This window comes from Pecten maximus, chromosome 13, assembly GCF_902652985.1.
Source record: "Pecten maximus chromosome 13, xPecMax1.1, whole genome shotgun sequence".
NCBI lineage: Eukaryota > Metazoa > Mollusca > Bivalvia > Pectinida > Pectinidae > Pecten > Pecten maximus.
Genome location: NC_047027.1, coordinates 17,116,944 through 17,136,931, shown reverse-complemented (window position 1 = coordinate 17,136,931; position 19,988 = coordinate 17,116,944). Strand labels below are relative to the sequence as shown.

Genomic DNA, 19,988 nt, shown 5'->3' with positions numbered 1-19,988 from the left:
AAAAACTTTTTGCTATTCCGTATTTCCTTTTGTAAGATTAACTTTTTACTATTCCATTTTTCTTTTTGTAAGATCAACAAAAGAACTGAATACATGTACATATCTAGGACTTACCTTTCCCATCACTGTTTGAAGCATTGGCAGTTTCATCTCCTGGCTTGTCCATTGCAACAGATTCTTCCTGTTCCTGAACTTTTTCACCCTCAACAGGTTTATCACCACTGCCATCTTCTTGTGGTTTTTCAGCTTCTTGTGCTTGTTCAGGGGCCTTCTCTCCTTCCTGTGCCTGTTCAGGGGCTTTTTCTCCTTCCTGTGCCTGTTCAGGGGCTTTTTCTCCTTCCTGTGCCTGTTCTGGGGCCTTTTCTCCTTCCTGTACCTGCTCTGGGGCCTTTTCTCCTTCCTGTGCTTGTTCTGGGGCCTTTTCTCCTTCCTGTACCTGCTCTGGGGCCTTTTCTCCTTCCTGTGCTTGTTCTGGGGCCTTTTCAGCTTCCTGTGCCTGTTCAGGTGCCTTTTCAGCTTCCTGTGCCTGTTCAGGGGCCTTTTCTCCTTCCTGTGTCTGTTCAGGGGCTTTTTCTCCTTCCTGCACTTGTTCTGGGGCCTTTTCACCTTCAGGTGCTTGCTCTGACTCACCAGGAGTCTGTTCTTTTCCTTCCTCTCCTTCTGTCTTTTCACCTACTTTAACATTTTCTTCAAGCTTTTCTCCGTCTGTTGTTTGTTTTGGTGCCTCTTCTGCTTGTTCTGGGGCCTTTTCTGCCTCTTGCTCAGGGGCCTTTTCTGCCTCTTGCTCAGGGGCCTTTTCTGATTCCTGTTCGGGGGCTTTTTCTGCCTCCTGTTCTGGGACCTTTTCTGCCTCTTGCTCAGGGGCCTTTTCTGTCTCCTGCTCAGGGGTCTTTTCTGCCTCCTGTTCTGGGGCCTTTTCTGCCTCTTGTTCTGGGGCCTTTTCTGCCTCCTGTTCTGGGGCTTTTTCTGCCTCCTGTTCTGGGGCTTTTTCTGCCTCCTGTTCTGGGGCTTTTTCTGCCTCCTGTTCTGGGGCCTTTTCTGCCTCCTGTTCTGGGGCTTTTTCTGCCTCCTGTTCTGGGGCTTTTTCTGCCTCCTGTTCTGGGGCCTTTTCTGCCTCCTGCCCCTGGGCCTCTACTAGAGGTGGTTCAGGTATTTGTTCTCCATCGGTCCCTTCTAACAAACAAAAACAAGAGATATAAAATGTTGTCAAATTTCTAATTATTCACCATACATCATCAATTCATATAACTTATCTTTTTTTTTTAAACATTAGGAGCAACAAATTAGCTTTAGACTTTATAAATGCATGTAACCCCAAAACTAGAACATGTTATTTGATCTTTCTTTCATTTTATAAGGGAATAAACAATTTACACAAAGAGACAATTCTTGGTGAAATCTACATATATACTTATCACATCCACAGAACATATACAACAATTAAATTCTAAACAGATCAGAATCTAGTTCAGTCATTTTACTAATTTTACACAACACACAACTATAAAAAGAGAATAATTTACGATTATAAAGACTAAATTAAGGAGGAAACATTTAGACAACAAATAGATTAAAAAATTTAGAAAATGTAATTTGTACATTACAGGTTGAAGTGATGCTTACTGATGTAGCACTACATGGTGAGGAGTATATATGCAGTGGCGTAGCTTCATTTTTTCTTTCTTAATTCAATTTTTTTTCAGAAAAAAAATGGGGATGCCTTGGCATACAAGGTTAGCATACACGGTAGCTACGCCAGCGGCGTGTAAAGAGTGTACATGCAACAAGCATCAATTGATGAAACATTTTGTATCATAAGGCATTTTATTTCACTGTGTGTGACATGCAGTAACCCCATGCCTGGTAATAAGCCCACCCCTATGACTTGTAGTTCAGGAGAAATCCAGAGTAACGGTATGCTGTTGTCCAGTAATAAACCCATACTCCTCATATTTTTGATAAGCTTTTTAAATCAAACAACATTTTTTTCACATCAATGAAATTTTATCATTTTTCTTTTAATATAGAATATTTTAGCTTCAGATTACAAAAAATATTCTCCAGAGTAATGTCAATTTGCTGGCAGCAGGTCGAAGCCAATGCTGACTTACTTATAACTTACCATGGTACACTAAAGTACAAGGTTTAAAGATTCCCTTGCTACATGATGGGGAAACCAGCTCAGACTTGGCCAGTATATAATTTTGCAGGCTATAAATATCAAATATTTATCAAGATATTTCCTAAAATACTGTACAAAATAATTTTCAGGTTTGGACGAGTACAAAATTTTAACACGCTTGTTTAATTTGACCAGTGGATATTTTCACATGTTAATTAAATTTGTAAATTTATTATATCAAATTAGGCCAGTATAATTTCAGTATGGGTGTTATGCTATTTTAAACATTTTTTACCTCTGTAAATAAAACTAAAAAAAAATTCTCAAATAATATGTGAGATAGATTATATACATGCACAATCGTTTGATAACTGAATGCTGAAGAGATGTGTAGAAAGAGAAGCAGTGTATATCACCTAGAAATTTTCTCCAATACTTGGTCAATATTTTATGATATGATGAAGATTATATAAGTTGAAGTTTCAGCAATTTTATATTTAAGTATAGCTTTGGGTATATATTACTAGCAAATCTAATAAAATACAAGTTCTGTCATAAAATATTTATTTTAATTTCAAAATCTGTGAATTAAAACCAACAATACATTCTTAATGTACATGATGAAAAAATCCACAAAATACAGATTTGATGAAATATATTTGTTGACAAATCTTTATCATTTATCAAGATTGTGAAAAGTGAAAATAACATGCATTTTACAATAAATAAAGCAAACATTCCATGCATTCATAGCTATGCTGGGTTACCCAGCTGTGAGAAGAACAAGAATTGTGACAACATGCCCCCCACCCTCCAAACTGGACCCCACCTCTGCTGTACCAGATCAATGACTGTAAGGATATAAATAGCATCCAGTATTTCAGAATAATCTTACTTCAATCAAGTTAAAAAAAAGAAGATAAAATAGAAATAAAAATGGGCCCAAACATTTTTTATAATTAAGTTTAAAACTTTAACATATAAATAAAACAAATTTTTGAAAACACAACAGATCAAAAATATTTTTATATTGGATTGTGTGTGGAGGAATTTATCTATTCTAATGTATTTTTTTAATGAGGATGATTCAAAGGCAAATGGTTGTTTAGAGAAGACTTCAGTAAATTTAGTACAAGATTGGGGTAGGTAGTCAAAAACTTCAAATAGGTAGCTACCGTTAAACCACAGTGTTCTAAAGCCATTCCGTAGGTAATTAACTTATATATAAATTCTCTAGTTCTCTTTTGTAAACAATACTTGCATAATTTTCAACTGCAAGTAAGTAAAGTTATGACAAAATATACAATCTTATGTCAAAATTCATGTGTTTCCCCACTCTAAATCTTAATTTTGTGTACCAATATATTTTGCAAGTAATAATTTTTAGGGCAAAAGTAAATATATTGGAATTAATACAATACACTTAAATAGAAAAATCTTCAACTTTTTACATCAAAATAATTCCATTTTTGTGATGGAATATTGACCTTGGCTGCAGACACCCAAATGCTATCCTCGAGTGGGTTTAACAAGATTTTATTAACCTTTTGTGGGAAAATTTATTCACATAAAACCAAATGTTAGAGGTACTCCGGGATATGTTTTTCACAATAAACTTTAGAACTGTGGTTTATAGGTCAGCTTTATCAACATAATCTACAAGTACTCACACAAGGGTCTACATTTGTCACACAAATCTACCATCTACTGGTACAAACCTTACAGTCAATGAACTAGTAGTGGGGTCGTAATCAATTCTAAACTAGCACTCACGTTAGCTACAGGATGTATAGTCCTTCGTCCAATCTATGTCCCTTTTTAAAATTTTAGTTTACCAACCAAAGAGTTATAAAGCATTCAATATTTTAGAAAGTGACCTTCAGTAACCTTGGTTACATTTATTTGGAATTACTGACAAAGATTATAAATGCCCTGTGAGGTACATGTATTTCTATCGATGGTGCAGATTGAGTTTTACAAAAGGTTTCACAGAATTAATTTTTCGCATAAAATTCTGAAACAGACTACAAATTTGTCTATAATATTTACTTTCAAAGGGTATTTAGATACTTTTCCCAATTTTAAGATTAATCTTTAATCTTTCCTCAAAATGGCAAAAAATAACACCATCTCATGCATACAAATTTCAAATGTTTTGTTTTTAGGCTTTAGCAATCGAGTTACTGAATCACAAGTTCCTACAGATATACATATGTATTAGGTATTACCTTCAGTAGTACATAATATCAATCGATTGGACAATGATCTACAGTTCCTGCAGCTAGCAAAATATATATAACATTCCACAGAAAAGGAAGATATCTTCAAAATTGTGTTCTTTATCAGTGTACTTGCCAACTTTTCAACTTTTTCAGGGATAAATTCTTAAATTGTCTTCGAATGTCTTACAACAAATCCTGCTAGAGACAATAATTGATCAAATTGTTTGTTTGCAATTGACTAAACTGTTCTACAAAATTGAATGAATTTTAACAGAGGAAACATATTAGGACCAAGAGGTCAAAATTGACGGGTGTAAAACTGACAGATCTCAGGCTCAATACAATGTAGAGATAAATTGGCAAGTACTAATAATAACCAATGTCCATGTTCAGTGATAATTATGGTCAAAAATTACAAACAAATTCAATCTTTGTAATATTCTAACCAATAAAATACTAAAAGGTCATTTTTGTTAACTTTCAAACCAAATCACAATAACGTTTTCTCACATGTAATTTCACTACACCAGAAATTCCTTCAATTCAATTGGTTCAAAATAAGAACAAAAGATAAAAATATCCAAAATAACATTATCCAATCAGATTAAAATTGTGTCTTAATCTATGTTCCCATTAGGTGAGTGTAGTTTCCAGATGAGCGTAGATCAAGATTCGATTTTAATCGGACTATAATAATATCTTTCCGATTTCTGAATTTATTTACTTTTAATTTCATAAATGAAAATATTATCTTTATTTTTAACTGCGATCTGCAATTGCCTGTATTAGATTATGGTTGGGTTTTTTTCAGCCAAAATTCACCACAATCTATATAACCATAAAACATAAATGATTAGAGTCCTTCATAATGATCTATGAACATGTACACATTTAAAATAGCTTAAAACTAATGGTTTATAAAATGTGAAATTTGATGTGGACATGCAAAATAGTCTGAAATGTCAAAGAGTGGACTGAGATAAAAGCATTGAAAATGTATAGAAGATGTCTAAGGGCCTGGAAAGAACAGAAGGCTAGGCGGTGCACAGTCGCAATACCTCCCGATTCTCCTGCCTGTACAGCAGCGTCTTGTATTCCTGTTTGTGTGGGTACGATCTGCTCCTCAACCAAAGTTCCTTCACGAGATAATTGTGATAATACAGCATTGTTTTCTGACTGGTGGACAACCTCAAAATTTTCCTTGAACATGTCTTCCTCCATAGATGGTTCTCGAGACATTTCGCGGGCAGTCATTTGGACTACTCCCAAGCTCTGCTGAATCCTGCTGTCCTTTTCTTCTTGGATTTCACTATCTTGAACAGTTTGATCATCTTGAACAAATTCTTTTGTAGTGATGGTTATCTTTTCCAACCCTTCTCCCTGGTTCTTCTCCATCATTTCCACCATATGATGAATCTCCGACTCGGCCAGACCTGAAATCTCACTGCTAGTAATGATTTGACTTTCGATCTGCTCCACATCTGTTCTGGTGGTGATGATTTGGCTGCTGATATTGTCAAGGTCAACCGAGGTAGACGTGATCACTTGTGTATGGGAAACCTTCCCCTGACTCAGGTTGCTCTGTTCCATCTCAAGTACAGGAGTATTGGACAAACTCCCCCATTCCTGAAGATCTACAGAATTTGATACAAGGCGCTCCGTATTCTCTTCCATCTTCTCATCAACAGATACAGGGAGAGATGCATCACTCTTTTCGTGAATTAATTCTGGTTGTGAAATCTCATTCTGCTTTCCTGCTTCCTCACTTGATTGAACTGTTCTCTGTCGAGGACTGTTTCTTCTGCTGGTCGGTTTTTCCCCTTCTGGCGGTTTTGGTATTCGAGTTTCTGGTGGTATGGGAGTCCCCTCACCACCCGAGTCTGATGCCATTGCCTCTTGACGTAACCTGTATCTACGCATTGCCTCCTCCTTTAAATGTGAGGTGGCCTCTTTTAAATTGCGTGACTTACGACCAGTGCCCTCATTTCCTGAGCCAGATGCCGGAGAGTCACGGGATCCTCGAGTGACAAATTAATAAAAGCAATATATCATTAACATATCATCTTTAGAAAATGTGTCATACATTTAACTAATGCTGTTTGTAATATCACAACCTCAACACTGAGTTTGTTAAAAGTATCATATGTGTTTGTATACATCTATCATGTGGACATTTTCCTGTTGTTATTGTAAAACAAAACTGATATGAAATGAAATAACTATGTCCACATTTTAACTAGCAAATAACCTATAAAAGCAATTTCAATAACTTTACACTATTTTAAAAAGGAAATAATATGTCTTATCCATGACAAAAGTCAGCATTCATCTACCATTTAAAAGCCAAACAAATTCAGGAGCAAAAACTAAGATCTATGCTACTGGTAATTCTTAATCTGCATCCAACTGAAATCTCAAAACAAATGATTAAATACAAGTTTAGGATAAGGAAGGTAATGTATCTGACTGAATTACCAAATATCAACGAAGCTTTCTGTCTGATAATCAATTCAGTCCTTGGTTCTATTTCACTAGTACACTATATAATAGTGACTGTGTATAGTGAAATACCGGGTAGCATGGACAGGGTTATGTGATTTTATAGTAATAATACTATAAGATACAGAAGATTATTCATGGCACTTGTTTTTACAGTGATTGCTATATAACTTATCATAATACAATGAATGAAACATAAAAGAAGAGAAGCAATCTTGAAACTAGATTCCTGATCAGTATATATCTTCCTAATTGGCCTAACGCGTTGTGCTATTTCAGCCTAATCAGGCTGTCATCAACAGACCACCAGCAATAAAAGTTGAAGAATAAAATGATCAGAAACCTGGTTTCAATTTAAGATGCGTCTCTTCCTTTCTGTTTCATTTATTCATTTCAAGAAGGTTCAGTATCCCACTAAGGATTTTCTTAGATCCTTGGAGATGAACAATGTTAGTTTTGGAGGATTTTCTAATCTGAAGATTTATTTCTCTTTATTTTCTAAAGGATTGGTGCCCCTCAATGATTCTTCTAAAAAGACTATCAAACTTTTTGACACTGATGTACCAGACTGTTGCATTTTAAAATGTGTCCCGAGTGTCCGGACAAAGAAATCAAATCCGGGTCTGCGACGTGATAATCCCGGGCACTACCTCCTCAGCAAAAGTAGCATGCTCTGTCAGCTGAATCACAGAGACCATATTTAACACTATGTACAAGGCTACACTGTCAGACTGACTCCTTTTACACTCCTTAATTTCTTGAGATTTTATATCTCAACCCAAGACTCTCAATACCACCTGCACTGTGGGATTTTAGTTGGGCATCAATGCGAAAGAACTGGGAAAAAACATTTTCCTGTCAAGTGTCCTTACAGGAATTAAATCTCAAATGTGACAATCCCTGGCAAAGCATCATGATCAATCAGCTGAGTAAGATCGTATATAACGCTAGATATGTTTGACTGCTATTATGTAGGACAAGGAGAGAATAAAGAATGTGCACAGTTGGCTTTTTTGGAGTTTTGGCCATCAGAAATGTTGTAACATGTCTGTAGCAGGGCTAGCATGATGGCATTTATATTACCCGTATATTTATCTCAATGTTGTTGTTTTGTACAAGCTTTATTCAAGCTTGGGTCCATCTTTGCTTTGTTATATAAACGTCTGGTGAGTTTATTTTTAGATTTTGTTTCAAAAAGCCTAAAGAACTGTTCCTATCTTGGTTAATTCTAGCTGATTATCAATACATGGGGTGGTGTTACATCTTTATATGTTCACAACAGATGTTTAAAAACTTTGACATGCTACAACGAGAACATTACTGAACACGGGCAACGGACAAAGCCCTACCACCTGATCACTGGTAAAATCGCATTAGTGCGAATAATCAGTACTCGTTTATCTGACATATTCCCAATTTAAATGAGCTACGTGTGTTTTCCATTGCAGAATTTGAAATGAGCGTACGAGTCATGGGCTCATAACACGTACACGAATTACCAGATTGCATATCGACAAATTATGCTAACGTCAGAGGTCTGCTTTGCAACAACATCATACAATATAAATTTATTATATGGCGGAACCTAACAGTCAATACGAATTGACGCAGTTGGTTTGTTAAGAGGACTTCATAACAAAAAGCTTAGTGTGAAATTGTGTGTTTACAACGACAGTGTCATAAAATTCCGCGGGCACGTAGCAGTTACCGTTTACTTTTACAGATCAGACTATCTCATAACAACATCATACACTGCGTACAATATAACGACATCCTCAGCTATATATTTCTTAACGCTTGCAATTTCTCGAGGGTTCATTTCTAAAAGTGTACCTGGATTTTCCGGCTTCGGAGAAGGTGGTTTTTCACCGTCGCCCTCCATCTTGGATTTACTTTGTTGCTATGGTATATCGCGCATGCGTATAACATATGCGTATCAAAAAGAGCTATTTCAAGGCACGTAACTCTGTCAGCACGGCTTGATGCAGATGTTATTTGCACTTGTTTTCACGCTAGATTCTACTGATTGGCGATCAATTACCGTGACAATATATATTTTTTTGTATCTATATTTTCATTTAAATCTCATCTTATTGTGATACTGTTGAGAATAGTCTTGTTGATAAATGTATTGAAGGTAATTTTATTCAAGTAAGTTGCTACAAATCGGTACAATCGAAGAAGTACTCGAAGAAGTATTGTATATATTCGGGTTTTCATACTTATTATTTCTTCATTATATTATCAGATACATACATGTATATGCTTAATATATAGCTCTCCGGTTCAATTGGTCTCTGTTTCAATGGTTTGGAAATTACACCCATTTAGCTGTAAAATAAGTAAGAGTTGTTTCCCTTTAAATGTGATTTGGTAGCTTTCGGTTGTTATTGATACTCCAGTGTGCTCTATTTATCTTTTCGTTTTAGTTGAGAGTTCTGGTAGTTTTTTTAACATTGGGAATATCAAACCAAACCTTAATAGTCTCTTCGTGATTATTGCCACCCTCGTGGTTCTCCTTTTGAGAACATGGTCCTGCATAGATTTAAATTGTATGTTTCAGTCGATTTTTACCCAGTCATGATACTATGGCGCGGGAAGGATGTCATAATTAGATAATTTTGCCTAGGCAAAAGTCGATTTCTGCCTAGTCAAAATTCGATTTCTGCTTAGGCAAAATTATTATTGTCTAGGCAATAATCGAAACAAAATAATTAGGCAGAAATAATTAGTTATGACATCCTTCCCGCGCCATATGATACACCCTAACATGGTCTATCCCCTTTCCTGTTCTTCTCAATAGATTTTCATGAAAGCCACTCCTTTCGTTTTTAAGTCAGTTTGCGGATTTAATATAATGATAATTGTTTATGTTTGCATATTAGTATTGCATGCTATATATTGAATTTCAGTGTAAAAAATCTTCAACATTTTGTATATGTTTCATGTTACAGGGTTTTCCGTATTGTAGTAAAAAAAATCAGCTAAGAACGCTGGAGTTTGTATTATACTACGAGGAAACAAGATTGCAGAACAGTTTAAATGTTGTGTCATTCCAACAATATTCCGTACTTAATTTGCGTCTCCGACTCGCCAGACAGGGGTACCAAGTTGCAATTAGGACAAAACCGCTCGTATAATTGCCATCAGGGCTTTTATTATACATTGGTAACATGTAGCCATGATATTGTACCACTCACACCTGTACAAGTGGACCTTGTACCATGTCAATCATCCCCTTTACATCGAACGACGACAGAAAGATCGGCCCATCCTGTACGTGTAGCGTAAAAAGTAGCCAGGGGTCAATATCTGACTAGTATAACTGGTCAGCCTGGTGCCATAGATCTGCCTACTGTTCCCTACAATATCTCGTTAGAGAATTGATTAAAATCGTGGCCTCGGGGGGTCATACCTGTCGTTGGTAATCAACGCGACTGCCATCAACGCCATACCTGTAAATATGATAGGGAGCTAGGCAGATAACACGGTAGTGACCAGTGTCCGAACTGTTCAGACCGACCTACACAGGTGTGTAGATAAGTGGGTTGTTAATCTACGAAGTTTTAATGAACAGTCAGAATTAGGTCCAATTTGATAGTCACCAACTAAAGGGGAGACACGAGAAGTTAATTTACAAGTCTATAATACAATACCTGTAGACCTTGTGCATCCATTGGTCAAACATCGAACATGTCGCAACTATGTAATATTTACTGACACAGATGCAATACAACTGAACTGCCCATGGGTACATATGTATTAAGTCATAATCGATCTTTGACTAATGAGGGTGCTAAACACCTATGGCTAAGAGACCTCTGTTCACACAGATCGTTATTAAGACGAGACATCTTTATGACATAGAACTATATATGTTTTTAACGGTTCGTGTAATAAACGACAAAGTATACAAGATAACATAATGTTTATCATATATATAATTTCTTTATTAGATAGCTTAATTAGAGTTTAATTAGGTATCTTGTATCTTTTATATTTAAGTTATCTCATAAAATATATGATATCCCACAAACTTTTCTTTATATCAGAAACGTATATAACTAGGTTAGTATATATATATATATATTTCTGTTAGATCGTATAAAAAAGTACATACATAAGATATCTTATAGGGTTAACAATGTTTTATATCATCTGGTTGAGTACTAGATAAGCCAGAGACTTGAATATCACAAGATATACAAGTCTCTGGATAAGCATTGCTCCTTAAAGGAATGAGATACTCCATTTTAACTAGCCTGCGTATTGACAACGGGGCGACTACAACTGAAAACGGACAGCGGTCTTTTTTCCGTTTTACACAAAGTGTTTGTGACAAAAATACCACCCCGGAAGTTATGACAATATATTGTTGATACAAACCGCTGTTACCTGTATAGATATCGGTAACCTTTGACCGGGCTGTGTTTGGCCTTCAGGGGCAGATGTAGATCGGACAGGTATTGATCCCCTGTGACGTAGAACACCATATAAGGAAGTGATACTCTATAGATTATCACCACTAACATTGTGGCGGTGCCTTTCATGTTTGTTAAACTATATGTCGTAAATCACTAGATAACAAACCTCCGGGCCCCGTTTTCATCAACGTCTCTTAATTGAAGGAAAACACTCAACGTAAATTTCATTAGAAAACATTACAGAAACAAACGTTCTTCCTAACGAGACTTTCTTTGATATCAGGACTTACTTCATATGGGAATCTTAGTTTATGAGTTTTTTCTCTGTAATTATGTAGTGTTATCCTTAACCTACGTGTATCAGACATGGTATAATACTATTAGGGCCAAAGGAATCTGGGATTATGTTTTCCACAGCTTACATATACAGTGTACTGTACCAGACATGGTATTAGGACCACAGGAAACCCAGGCTATGTTTCCTTCGTCTACATGTACCAGACATGGGTATTGGGGCCAAATGAAACTCTGACTATGCTTTCCTTAGCCTACACCAGACATGGTGCCAGGGCCAGAGGAAACACTGTTTATGTTTTCTTATGTGAAATCTTAGTTGGAGTTTTCATCTAAATCAGTAATGCTTTCATGTGGAGAATCATAGTCAAGGAACGTTTAGTCTTTGGTAATGCTTTGTCATGTTAGGAACGTTTTTACAGTTCTTTACAGATTTCCTTTGGAAAATCTTATTAGAGGAACAAATTCGCTGATGCTTCATATGGGATTGGATTAAACGAGTCTTAAAGTGTTTATTTTTGCGAACCTGAGGTAGCAAAAATTTGACCACTATCTTAAAATCATAAAATCTGAAATGAAACAGATAGAAGGTACTTTTTCTCATATGACGCAAAAAAACCCCTTCCGTTTTGACAAAAAAAGTTTGATAGTCATAATGTGGAGGGCAGAATTAAACGGAGACAGACATTTTTTGCCATTCACAATTCACGACGTCACGTCATTGTCCATATTATGACGTCACAATTGATTTCTGACCGGTACAGCCAATGAAAGACGCCTAAATAGTGACGTATACAAAAAATTCCAATCACGAATTAATTTTATGGATAACAGACCGATTATGTGACAAATTGTTTCCTCGATCGATATTTTCATCATTTATCGACCTTATCAAAGGGCTATTATTGTATGCTGAGAAATTAATGTCATTGCTGCCCGATTGTGTGTCATATGTAGAGTACTTTCTTTCTTGATGGCTGGAAGAATTTAAATTACATCAAGGATTATTATTCAATAGATGTGTACGTAATTCTAGTCTGTACACTGTATGTCTATTTTCATGCACATATATTTGTAATCATATAGTATGCCTTTATCGTTAACATACCAATTTTATATTAAATAATATATGCCAAACATATACCTCTAAACACAATGTGACCGAAACTAGGTAGAGGATGAGTTTCTGATATGTCCGTTCGAAAAAGATAATCGAAAGAATTTATTTAAATGTATTACTGGAACCGTCCATCTTCATATAACCTTGTCCGGCTGTTGTCTGTACGTAACAGGAAAGAGCTTTGTAGGGGAGTACATGAAATTATATTTCACAGAATGTTGTAGATATCAGCCTTAGCTTATTTACCTTTCACCCATATCAGTTTCTAGGTTTACCAACATTATAGCCGTCCATCCCCTGACTACACTATTGTATACTCCACTCACTTATCCATTCGATCTTCCCGCTCAGAAATGTCATAACATCTGTAACCTAACTGTAATACTTATTTCCAATAAAGTAATTATATTAATGCTGTCCATCTTCCGTTAATTTGTATTACATATTACCGGGATTATAAATTGTATTATGTAATCTTTAATACGCTTATAAGTCGTAAGGCTGAAGTTGAATAAACATTGAACATTAAAATTGAACCTCTAAACATATAAACCTGTATGAACGGACCGTAACTCTTCAATGCTTGTAAAGCCGGATAAAAAATACATAGGCTGTTTATGATATGGAGCTTTGTTCTCGCTCTAAAACTGTTTTTGTCCATGGTATGTTTGGATATTTTAAACGGTAATAAAGACATAAAATGTGTAACCGATGGAGGTCGATTGAAAGTGAATTACTAGTAGCACTCAACGGTATCAATATAGATACCATTTTTCGGGGGAATTTCCTTGGGGATCGAGGTGAAACGTTCAAGTCTTGGGAAAGTACAAACCTCGTTACGACAAACTTACTCCTTGAAACGACATATCATGATAAATAATTGAGAGTGAATGGCATTTTATAACTTGTTGGATAAAAACTGTTATCCTCCCCTATAGATATGGAGGGTTGACAAGTAAAGTCAGAAATACAGTATGTCAGACAGGAAGAGGCGACTTATGTGGCAATTTTATGAGCGCAGAAATACGGTTTTTAGTTTCTCGTAATCTAATTAATATTGCCAGCATGTTTTAAGTAGTGAATCATAACAAAGTGAATCACAAGAATAATGTGCGTCACTTGATGTAAACCTGATTGTATATGATGTATTTAAAGAGAAGAAATCGTAAGTTGTCTTTCATCAATTTGTCATTTAATAAGGACCATAAAATTAGTTTAAATCAAAATCAATTCGTAGCAAAATAGACTTATGTAAAATTGACCAGTATTTCCGCATTCGTCTCAATTCCGGAATGAACAGGCCCCTTCTGTGGATATCCAAGCATTGTACGCATAATACCGAAAATGAAAACCTTGAATTCCAAAAGTATAATATATATTTTTTATCGATAGAATAGCTTCATTCTAAATCCTACATAATTTGTTGGCTATGCATTTTACTGAAATAAAACTGTACATCACATATATATGTAGCACATACCATACCATATAGCAATCTTATTGCTTGATGGTAATGGATTCTGTTTAAGCTAAACTTAATGATTTACGCTCCTACTCTGCTATGACTTAATATTGACAAACTACTGTGGAAACAGAAAGGCAGAAGCAAGTATATATCTATTCAAAAATGACAAATTCTTTGATATGTTCAAACAAAATAAAATGACGTAGACTTTAAGCACACATTCGCATCCTCACCATTATCATTACAAAAGTTCAAACTGCCAACACATATATCGCAACTCGACTATTGCAATTTTGTTGCTTATTATTTTGTTCTGCATTTGAATGAAATGATATGTTGACTAAAAAACGACATTTAGTTATAAATGAAAAAAAAAAAAAAAAATATAGTCGCAACAAAGGATTCTGACACAAATTTGCCCTCATGATTTTCATCCACGGTCAAGATAGAACTGACATATTTGAAATAAAACTCGAGAGTTACACATGCCATCAATGTATTACCCAATGTATCTATTTCAGAGTAAATTTATAATCAAATACATGAGTGACTGTATATCGATTTAAATAGTAAAGTGACAGTCATCACTCAATTTCGTCGTGTGTTACTCATTATAGCTTCCTGGGTTGTACCTTCCGGAGGCCAGAACGGGGTATTGTTATTATTAGTTCAAATTGACACATTGTAATCTTTTAAAAAATCGTTCCCTAGCTTGCTGTCAACATCCCGCGACAAAAATCTATATCAAGGCAGCCGTTTTTTTATCTTTATTTTTGTCTTGAAACTTAGAATCTGGTTTTAAAGCAAATATTTTAATATTATGATTAGTATAAAAAGTCTACAACGATTTCCCCAAAGGCGCCTCAAACAATCTCAGGTGGATAGTTTTACCTGGGCCGAACTGCATTATGGGCATTTTGGGAAGTGACTCAAACGATGGCGGATGTGTTGAATTTGAATTGAGCAGCAAAAGAACTTTAAAACAAGAATTTCGACATGGATCTTAAACAAACCAGAATCATGGATTTATTGCAGTATTTTCTTTACACGACTGTCGCAGTTTTGGTGTTTGTCAAAGGTAGGTAACGCTGAATATATATATAAAACACTCGTGTCTCGGGAACAACCGGCTGTGTCGTCTACTCGAGATAAAAATAGCGTCTGTTTGGGAGTGTCTCGCTTGGCTAAACCTTCACTTCACTAACTGTTATTCTTTCTAGAGATTAAACCAGAACGTGTTAATGTCACCTTATACTGTATGTTTGTAAAAGAACTTTATCTAAATAGCGAGAACTTGATACGACCCGTAAAAATATATCACTAGCGCTTCCTAAGGAACGGGCACCTGTTTGACTGTGAGTGATACACACCTTAGCGTACCAAGCCGGGCTGAATGGAACTGCTCAACTGTATGAGATAATGCACGAAGTTATATGGATGTCTGAAGCTGTCTCTGTATAAAGCAATTCATATTACCATTTGAAGCTTTCCTGAATACACATCCTTATGGAGAGACCGATTTACAAGTTATATTTTATAATACACTTAGGTATATATCGTCAGAAAAAAACTACAACAAAGCAGTTCCCCCAGTGTTAAGTACCAGAGGCTTGTCTAAACATTTTAAACTTGTAATAAAAATACACAATTTATGACATATATATATAGCCAAGTTTAGTTGAACAAATGACTCTAGCATTACAGAATTTCCTTTTAGCCACAAAGGACACATTATTTCTGTGTTGATATAAAGCATGTGACTGTCTGTCACAAGATTTGAATTATTCCTGATTGCGGTTTTGACAATTTCATGGTCATATAATTAGAGACAAAAACATGTTAAATTTTACAAATTTCGTCTTGTCACTCAAGAAGTCAAACTGTCTAGAAGAAAAGTTATCAATGTGTATTTAAATAGTATACCCATAGCTATCTCATACTTAGGTTTGTAATCTGTCTTAGCTGTGAAGATAAACGATAGTACTGGTTCTTAGGAGGATTTATCTCCGGAGTAAGACCCTTACCTGGGAATGTTGTCAATAACTTAGGTGTAAGATATTCGTCAGTAAATATTCTAACTATTATATATTGGTCTCGATAAACAGTGGACTTTATTTAATACAAATACATTAAACAACAACAAGAAGTTAGTATATAAAGTATGATTTGAGTCTGTTGAAAAGAAAAAAAATTATATGTTCATAACATAATGTTGTCACTAAGCATTTAACTCACAAAAAAAATCATAGAACAGTGTGTATAAAAGTGTATGAAAGGTATGAAAAGAAAAGAAAGAAAATGTTATGTTAATAATGCTGTTCATGTCTTGGTGATTAAATAATGTTGAGAGACGACTGGCAAATCTTTTGAATCAGTAGCAGTTGTGAAGCAGCAAATTCTATGCCCCAGATATCACACAGGGATTTGGAATGAAGTGACAGTTGGAGTATGTTTGTCAATCTAGATAAAACTTTGTAAAACTTCAACCTTCAAGAAGGAATACTTGACAGATTTACTGTTTTCAAACTAAGCTTAGGTGGAGAGTTTTGTATGCAGGGTCCACAGACCAAAAGTGTATTAGATCTGGCATAAAGAGAAGTATGTTTTGAAATTTTGAACACAAAAAAGCTTTGAACACATATCGACTATCAGGTCGGGGTGCTGTTGGAACCTACCTGTAATTATACATTGACCTTGAGTTGTTATGCTGCTCCACTAAAAACATCTTTCGATTCATTGTGTTTGACATCATGATATTCAATAAAACTATAGTTAGACACTGATTGTGTTGATAGTTTATTCCAGCATTTTTTTAGTTTATTCCAGCATTCTTTGTAATAAATTGATCATGTTAAAACATTATGAGCTTAGATAACTTGTTAAAACATTGAACACATTATTTTGTTTGTAAAATATATAAGAAAAATAAAGCAATAATATTGATATGGATTTCTTCATGGACATCAGTTGGAGCTTTCAAACACTATACGCAGGGTGCATCATTGTTCAAAAAGCAACCAATGTCCCCTTCCTTAAATTAATGTTTGAAAGTTCCATTGTCAAGTTGATTAAAACGACAGCATGCCACATATAGCAATCAGTTATAAACCAAAGCATGTTGACAGATATACACCCTTCACCCTGTTCCCTAGAATTCTTTGTTATGTATTTGATAGAGTTGTTCCAAATGGTCATTATATATGTCCAAGCAGAGATAAAATTAACCACTGGTATGTGTGAAATCATCCCACCGCTGGCACCAGATTTGTAGAACCCTTTATAATGAAGGGATGAGATAAAATGTCCATATTCTACCCACCACTTGCCCCAACTATATCAATTTAGTTTTATGTCTGGGACATGGAGGGGTCATAAATGTGAGGTGATTAAACTCTTAAACCCTTTAAATGATACACACTACATGTTACTGCCAGGGTCCAAGTGGCTTGTAAAGTGTAAAAGTTAGTCATAATTGTCACATGACTCAGTTATACTTCGAACAAAATATAAATATTGTTATCACATAACAAGATAGCACAGCCTTTTTTCAAGGAAAAAAAACTAATGTGCATGATAATAAAGATGTTCGAGAGAATATATTTATTTTGTACATATTTTGTACATATCCTGTTTTAAAACAAAGCCAACATGCTATCTGACAAAAGAGCTTAAGACAGTCTTGTGTTGTTAAGTGTTTCTTTTCTTTATGTGACTTCATCCGCAGGGATCATATTTGAACACTTACATACATTTTGCATATAATCCATAAATGTTTCCTGTTTTGTATGAAATATTGCAGCAACAACAGGAAAAATGATTCACAAGATGTAAATGATATTGATAACTGTGTAGCATAGAAATGATGCATTTAATGAACAACGAGGCTATAGTTACTTCCTTGACATTGTTTTATTCATTATCCATTTTAAGTTAAAATTACATGTAGATACAATCTGAGGAAAAATCTGTGGAAAAGTTTAAAGCAGTGAATTTATTTCGTTTATTAGATAATAAGTTCCCTAATACTGTAACTTAAGGTTTTATGTAAAAATATACAACAGCATTTTATAATTACTTACTTTCAATCAATCAAAACTACTCTTTTGTTGGATGTGTAATTTGTAAAATTTGAAAAGAAATAATTTAAAAAATAAAATTTGACAACATGACTATTACATGTCAAGTTGTTTTCCTAAGATTTTCTATACAAAACATCTTAAATATATGCAAATGTTGATAGTATTAGACATATATAAACTGCATAACTAAGGCATGATTCATATCCACCTCTATTTAGGTTAGACTAAGTATCTTTACATTGAAATGTGTATTTACTTGGAAGTACTGAAGTAAATCGTAGAAAAATATGTTGTATAACTTATCTGTATACTGATACCAGGAAATACATTTTATGTGCAAGATTGATTGTACTTATGACATCATACACTTTAAAATGACATGATGAGTTCACTAAGAGAGTTTATAATGAACATGAAGTACAGACTTGGGTCAGGATACATAATGTTATATAATCATAACATAACATATTGATGTTATGAGTATATATTACACATTATGATCCTGACCCGAGTCTGTACTTGATGATTGGAGAAATCATTTATTGCAATTATTCGCGTATTATAATATTTTATTTATTAGTAATTTAAGCTTAAAGATGTCAGAAATTGTAACAGCATACGAAATACTTATAAGGAGATAAATGACCAAGAATTATTATGATCCTGTGTTTGCTGAATGAAGTTATTCTACCAGAATACATGTCAGTTCAATTTGAAACTAAAGTTAAATGTCACTTTCAATTATAAAACTAATATTGAACATTTAGTGATGAAATGATAAACCTAGCTATATCTAGAGGCCTTTATGTGTGTCAGACGGACTGATTACATCACAGTTATGAGACCAACCTGTGACGTCCATCCCTCTCCCCCTGTAGCTATAGTAGACCATTAGTTCGGCTGTCCAACATCTGGCAAGCTACATATCTATATAAGGTATGATCTACTATATAGTCCTAGTGAAGACAAATCCAAAGTAGGTCAAACGTAAATCTAGAAAGCATTGTTAGCTTTAATTGAATATAAGAAATATGGATAGATACGTATACATATACACTGACCTGCCAGAAAAAAATGCATCTTATAGTAGGCCAAGAAATTAAGTCTTTCATTGTTAATTGCATTGAAATTAAGTCAACACTTTTGAACAATTCTATTTGACAACTTATGAGAAGTAATGTTGTCTTTTAAAACCTGTATGAGAATCAATTAATAATTAGTCAGGGTCTTGTTTTAAAAATTGTATATACAGTTGTTTCAATCATTGATATCATACTTAATTTAAAAACAGGAAGGAAAACAACTTGCATTTCATTGAGTTCATTATGCACGGACATGATATAAACAAGATAAACAAAATTAGTATAACTGTATCAAGAACACATTTTGAATTTAAAAGTTCAAGTTTTTTTACTGCAGGTCAATTGCATTACTGTTTTTAAACAAATTACCGGTAAGTTCTGACACAGCAGGATGTACGGTGTGTAGTTATAGGGTAGGTGACATGGAAATGTTTGGGTTTCTAGTTTATCATCATTTATCAGCTACTGTGTATACCCCCGGGGACAAATCACAGGTATTCAAACTTACAGGTAATCCCAACAGGTAGACAGCTTATCTTCACCTGCCAATGTACTGTACAGATAAAATATATATATACAACACTGTATATATAGACAGTGTATAAAGTAGAGGGAAAAAATCAGTAATGAAAGAAGACCAAATTGGTGAAGACAGTATTTCAAACAAGTAACTTGTTTGGT

General features: G+C 34.7%; 2 protein-coding genes across 6 annotated transcripts in view; one reads left to right on the top strand and one right to left on the bottom strand.

Moving 5' to 3' along the window:
* LOC117340311 (cilia- and flagella-associated protein 44-like) overlaps positions 1–8,753 on the bottom strand; it is a 35,618-nt gene extending 26,865 nt beyond the window's left edge. Inside the window, exons 1-4 of one of the 4 annotated variants that reach the window (XM_033902079.1) lie at positions 8,677–8,740; positions 5,403–6,362; positions 317–1,173; positions 115–286 (exon numbers count right to left, since the gene is read on the bottom strand). In XM_033902079.1, the coding sequence (XP_033757970.1) occupies positions 115–286; positions 317–1,173; positions 5,403–6,362; positions 8,677–8,725 (2,038 nt within the window). In that variant the 5' untranslated portion in view covers positions 8,726–8,740. Of the gene's footprint in view, positions 1–114; positions 1,174–5,402; positions 6,363–8,676 lie in introns of all 4 variants that reach the window. The other 3 variants (XM_033902078.1, XM_033902080.1, XM_033902081.1) reach the window with 3 other exon arrangements.
* A 6,300-nt stretch (positions 8,754–15,053) lies between these two features.
* LOC117341429 (leucine-rich repeats and immunoglobulin-like domains protein 2) overlaps positions 15,054–19,988 on the top strand; it is a 46,542-nt gene continuing 41,607 nt past the window's right edge. Inside the window, exon 1 of one of the 2 annotated variants that reach the window (XM_033903279.1) lies at positions 15,054–15,224. In XM_033903279.1, coding sequence (XP_033759170.1) covers positions 15,143–15,224 — 82 coding nt within the window. In that variant the 5' untranslated portion in view covers positions 15,054–15,142. The remainder of the gene's footprint in view (positions 15,225–19,988) is intronic. The other variant, XM_033903278.1, reaches the window with a different exon arrangement.